Source organism: Trachinotus anak, unplaced genomic scaffold (assembly GCF_046630095.1).
Source record: "Trachinotus anak isolate AG129_WGS33_773 ecotype Australia unplaced genomic scaffold, CSIRO_AGI_Tana_v1 ptg000010l, whole genome shotgun sequence".
Classification (NCBI taxonomy): Eukaryota; Metazoa; Chordata; class Actinopteri; order Carangiformes; family Carangidae; genus Trachinotus; species Trachinotus anak.
The window spans coordinates 10,569,147-10,575,466 of record NW_027273861.1 but is presented as its reverse complement, the minus strand read 5'-3'; the positions used below and the strand labels follow the sequence as shown (position 1 = coordinate 10,575,466).

Genomic DNA, 6,320 nt, shown 5'->3' with positions numbered 1-6,320 from the left:
AATGACAGAAACTATAGTTTCAAATGGCTTTTAGAGACAATACCTTGCCCTCACCACAGGAGGGCGGTAAATAACATGATGAATGCACACAAACATCAGATCCTTTATGGGACAGAGAGCTGTTCTCACAGAAGGAGAGCTGTCACTTCCACATCAGTTGTATTTTTAGTTTTAACTGGTCGGCCACTGAATTGCATCTGAACTTTACTGTGCAAAATGATTTATGTGAGTTTGACACTTGAAGACTGTCAGTGATAAGTTTCTCTGCAATTAAATGTATTTACATATTTATAGGCTCTGGTAAATTGATAAATGATAACATGATGCATCTTAATTGATACATGATAACAGACTGCATCTTAAAATCCTTTTTATCTGTGTTAAAAAGTACAAATCTATTATTTCCATGTAATTTGTGTTATAATCCTGTCCATAAAATGAAGAAATCACTTGCTATTGCCACCAGCCTTACATTATTAGATAGTTAATGCTGATGCATCACTGGATTGGCAGCATTTTACTGCTGGTCAAGGTGCTAGTTTTAGCTAGGAGCTACTTGGCAGGGTTATTTTGTCCCCACCAGTGCTGAGATCAAACCTACACTTTGAGTGATGTTGTTCAATACACTTTGTTCACAAGCAGGCAGTATTGTCTTTTTTATTGTTTAATTCATGTTCAAACAGAGAAGTGTACAGAGGCACTGAGAGAACATGGAGAGAGAGTAACAGTTTATTGTTTCAAAAGATGATACAAAACTAACTTGTTCTCATTTCATCTAGATGCAGAAAGCAGAAATGTATTAATATATGTAATGCATTTCAGAGCATAGGACCTTTGGTACCATCAAACTAAAGCACATTTTGATTAAAAGCATTTGGTCTGGCAGGTAATAATAGCATCTCAATCATCTACTCTATAACTGACCAATGTTATACAATAACCTGAAAAACTGTAAATTCAAATGTTGTGATTTGATGCATTAGAGCTACTCCCCTTATGTCCAATGATCCAATCGATCCACTTTTTATACTCAGGTATCTTAGTGAAACAATACATTTGTGATCCATCTGAGTTTGGTTTGCCAGAGAAAGACACCACACCGTACGCCTTTCCATCTTCACAGACCAGTGGACCACCAGAGTCTCCCTGGAAGTATATACACATTTTGCAGTGATTGCTTCAGCAACAATGATTTATTATCAGTGTTGACCAAAGTGTGTTTGCCCATGTTATGTTTCATAAATGTACATACCTCACCAGGTCCATTCAGTCCCTCAGAGCAGTACAACTTTTCCTTAGCACACCACTCATTGTCAGTGAGTGTGATATTGACTTCCATGAGTGTTGGAGTCATATAACTATTATTTCTGTTGCTTCTTCCCCAGCCAGAAACTATACATGATTTTGGCAGAGAGCCATCACCTTGGTCTGCGAGAGCAATGGGACTCACATTTTTGTTGAACTGAACCTTGGACTTCAACTTGAGGAACAGGGAGAGATAAAAATATATTTAGAAACTGTAAACATTTATATTTACAATATTGAACTGGTACTATTGATTCAATAAACCATTTGTTACTAACATAATATGAAACATGTGTGGGAAGAGATGAAAAAACTGATAAAACCAAAATGCAATTATATTTTTTGTTACCTTAAGAAGCATTATGTCATTTTTGAAGTCAGTTGCATTGTAGTCTTTATGTGGAAATGTTTGTTCCACAGATACACGTCGTATTTCTTTAATCTTATGGACATCATGAACTCCCAGCAAGACTGTGTCGGACCTGAAATAACTTTAAAGTAAAAAAAATATATATATATATATGGGAATAAACAGCTTAGCTTCTTGGACAGAGCATTGTGTTCACAAAAATAAAGACATTAAAAAAGACATCGATTTATATCACAGTTCATGAAGATGTCCTGAAATGTATCTTCCAGTGCCAGTCTAGATTGTTGTTTTTTTTTAACCAAAAAAAAATCTCAACTTGGGAATCAGACTTCCCAATACTTCAACACAAAGTGTGTTACACTTACTCAGCTTGACAGTGGGCTGCAGTCATCACAAAATCCTCCTTCAGAAGGAAACCACCACAGTGTTTTGTTCTGCCATCATTCATGTGCTGCTCCAAAAGCACCATGTATGGCCTGCTATGTGGCACAGCCTCATGGCCTCCAAAGATTTTTTCCGCATACACTGGAAAAAAAATGTATGTATCTATATTTATGTGTGCTTTATGTGTGCTCTATGTAATGTGACTGGAATGTGGTTCCTTATGTACTGTGATTTAAATAAATAATAAATTTAAAAATATAAATATAAAACAAATATAAACACTAAGACTTACCTTGACCATCAAGAGTCAGTGCGAGCATCAGTATGACCAGTTTACATTGGAAAAACATGACGAGCTCACAGTGCAGCTGAGCTACTGAAGAACAGTGGTACACATCACTGACGAGTTCAGTCTTTAAATGTGATGGAGAGAGAAGGAAGTGTTTGTGTAGCTTTCATATGCAAATAATGTGGCTTTGAACCATATTCATAAGGAGGAGCGTCTATCACCTCCAGAGTACTTGCGAAATATGACTCTTGAGCTATCAAAGAAATTATCAAGTCATTAGGATTCTGTTGAAGGGAAAAGATTAATCGACTGTCTCCATTTTTGTAGATGGCTCTGTTAGATTAAGCTGAGTTAGAAAGTTCTACACAAGAGCACCACGGCCTTATCTAAAGTCAATGTTTTAAATTTTAGAAATGAAGAAAGAGTCCTTTCATTTTAAATATTTTCTGTGTTTACCAGACCAATCTTCATCACTGCCTAAAAAAAAGAAATAAGAATATGGCAATGGCTCCTTTTATTGATTGAATTGTGTTTTTATGGTCACATCTATCAGCTTTGCAGCATGTGCAAGCTTTTTATTCATAGTCATTAGGTTCTGTAAATACTCTGTGGAACAATACAACAATGTGTTGACATAAAAAAATTTACTTTGAATACTTGTGTGTTTTAAAAGGAAGTATTCAAGTACTTTACCTCAAATAAAAATTTGGATGTACAACTTTCACTTGTATTGTAGTAATATTTGACCAGGAATGTTTATACTATATTTCTATATCTATATATCTATATAGTATCTACTACTCTATTTGACTCAGATAATGGAGCTATGCTGTTTGAGTCTTTCCATGTGTCCACTCTGGTTTAAAAACAGAACTTCTAACAAACAGAGGATAGTTTATCACGGTGAATAAATGCATAATAACTATTATAGCTTCATTTGAATTGAACACAGATTATTTAATCTGACAGGATTCCTGACAGTGATGAAGCTTTTACTCTCTTCTTCATCACTACAGCTCAGAATAACATGAGGAGACTATGACCAGAGCTGGAAACCCTTGATGTCTCCAATTAGAATAGTGATCCACAGACTGATAAATATTTCATGATTATAAATGAGCATTTCGCTTTGACTGACCTCATCAGTAAGAATAATTCATGCACTTATCCTTAGTCTGACCAACAATTGGAAAATATTTCTAGTGTTTCTTTTTTATTCTAGTCATATGATCACATTGTTGAGATTTCACCTTGTTGAATGTTACATTTGGATGTTGGAGGTGCTCTTGGAGGTCACTCTGAAGGCAAGCATTAGTGACTTGAATTTGATTCAGGTGGCCATGGGTAGCCAGTGTAGGTTAATGAATAGTGGAGTGACATGTGCCCTTTTGGACTGACTGAACACCAGTAGGGCTATCGTGTTCTGGACCATCTGTAATGGCTTCACTGTGTACTGAGGAAGACCCACATTGCAGTAGACGAAGCGAGAGATAACCATAGCCTGGACCAAGAGCTGGTTGGTGCACTGAGTCAGGTAAAACCTGATTTTCCTGATGTTGTATAGAGCAAAGCAGCACGACCTAGAGACGGATGCAACGTGGTCAGAAAGCATAACTGGTCAGATGAAGAGATGACTGGCCGGGATGACTAGAAGTTTAATCAGGTTTAGTTGGAGGTGGTGTTCCTTCATCCATGCAGAAATGTCAGAGTGACAAGCTGAGATCCATGCAGAGACCGTGAATGTAGCAGTGGTACGAGAAGTCATATGAGCAGATAATTGGACCAAAGCAGGCGGTGTATATAGCAAAGAGGAGGGGTCCCAGAACTGATCCTTGGGGCACTCCAATTGGGAGGGGATGGGCTAAGGACATTTTCCCTTGCCATGACACAATGAAGGAACACCCAGTGAGATAGGATTCACACCAAGAAACAGCTTTGTCCAAGATGCCCATGTTGGAGAGTAATGTGAGCAGTTAAGCTAGATAACAAAAAGGTATCCTGGGTATGTTGAACTTGCTTCGTAGTACAGGCCTCTGGTTTATCTGTGTGTGTGTGCATGTGTTACCTCTCCTTGGCTCTGCCAGCTCTCCACACCTGTTTGCAAACTACTCATCACCTACAGTTCAAGTACACTGGTTCCTCTCGCACTCATCGCCAGATTGTTCAGCCAGTCAAAGTGGTAGCAACAGTCTTGGCTGCTCAGTATTATTTACCTGAGTTTTCCCCTGTACTTGTACTTGTGTGCTTTGTTAACCTTGCTTCTTCTATGCTCGAGGACTCCAGTGCCAAACCTCCATATCCCTCCAGCCGCTACCCGTGAACCACTGTTCACCTCCTGCAGTCTTCAGTCTCCACCCTCTCCCCTGTTATCTGGGCCTCAGCAACCCCTCCACCTGTCCAACCTGTCTTTACCTGCCTCAGCCCCTCCCTCTCCAGCCTGTCTTCTTCTGCCTCAGCCTCATCCTCTCCATTCATCTTCCCACAACCTTTTCACTATTAAAATAGATAATACTGCTGTTGAGTTTCTGTGTCTGCTTCTATGTCCAGATATTCAAAACAAATGTTACACCCTGGAGTGTAGTAAAAGACTAAATTGGATGGAGTGTTGCGGCAGTATATTCATTAATCTTCATTTATACTTTTTAACAGAATAGCCCACATTATTTATAAATTTTTTTGTAATTGATTCATTTATTTAATAATTGTTTTTTTTTTTTTTACTACATCCCCTTTCTTTGGCCTACATATACTTATACTTATACTTATACTTATCAAATCAAAATCTCAATTTGAATTAATTGTAAATAAAACCTTTATATTCAATAAAGCAGTCTTAAGATCCTTTTAAGTCTATGTCTTGTGTATGTGGGTGTTCACATCTGTTTGAACTGCTATTGCACCATTTATCATGTTTGTTATTAACAGGAAGCACAGATATTATCACAAACTATTTCCTCTGTCTGAGTTGTGAAACTGCAGTATATCACCCCATGGCTCTCTTATTTGCTGAGATCTTGTTTTCAGTTATATATATTCCAGGAACAGGATGAACCTCATGTCCTTTAGTTTCTTCACTAACAAGCGCCACAACATTTAAATTTGTAAATTAAGTCATGGTGGGGGGCACAACCCAGGGAGGCTTAAATGCTTTGTTGCCCACCAAAAGTGCTTCTTATACTGAGGTGAGAACACCCTCCACCAAAAGTGTAGTCAGAGATTTCAGGCCTGGATGCAGATAGTTTGCATATGGAAAGACAGACAACAGAATTGTTATAGGGATATTCCAGATCTAGAAAGAGTCTGATCAAAATGTTGATGAAAATGAAAACGTATCATGATTTTTCCTGAAAAAGATGGTCCTAGAGGCATTGTGTGCCAGGCATTGTGTGCCCTTCTGGAGTTTGCATAATTTCTCATATGTTCAAAAGGACTAAGATATGACAAGAAATATGGAGTGAGTTCAGTTGGGGATGACGGCTGACAACAGTGGGATCAGTGTGGAAGAGGATGCTGAATCTGGCACAAAGGATATGAATTTCTGGAATTTCATTTTTGTATTTTAATTTCTTTTCATAAATAGCTGTTAATCTAAGCTATTTAATTTATCATCAAGGATGTTATTTACTGAATGTTAAAAAAAAAACAAAAAACCTTTTGGCCATTCTGCCCCCAAAGAAATGTTGCAATGAAGATGTTATACAACTTGTAAAGAGGAGAGGTAGGTGGGAATGCAGGTGGCCATGCACATCTGAATCACCATCTACTTTAGTAACCACAAGTGGGCGTTGTGGTCATTGCAGAAAAAGGAAATTTCATTCTAGGATCATTGGATGATGTGGAAGGCATAATAAATTTGAGCAAGGAGAGGTATCAGTGGATAGTATGTGTGGAGGTATAAATAAATTTAAAGAGAGATGTGCTGAGATTTCTGTCTTGGCAAGGAGGCTTGGAAGTGGAATCGAGGGTGATGCT

General features: G+C 37.9%; 1 protein-coding gene across 1 annotated transcript; it reads right to left on the bottom strand.

Annotated features, from left to right (window-relative positions):
- Nucleotides 1-715: 715 nt before the first annotated feature.
- LOC139626925 (granzyme E-like) lies at nucleotides 716-2,490 on the bottom strand. Its single transcript, XM_071487483.1, has 5 exons — nucleotides 2,352-2,490; nucleotides 2,041-2,200; nucleotides 1,655-1,796; nucleotides 1,253-1,480; nucleotides 716-1,146 (listed from the first exon to the last, which is right to left on the bottom strand). Exons 1-5 carry the CDS (start codon nucleotides 2,407-2,409, stop codon nucleotides 958-960), a joined length of 777 nt encoding a protein of 258 aa, XP_071343584.1. The 5' UTR covers nucleotides 2,410-2,490; the 3' UTR covers nucleotides 716-957.
- Between the last annotated feature and the right edge of the window lie 3,830 nt (nucleotides 2,491-6,320).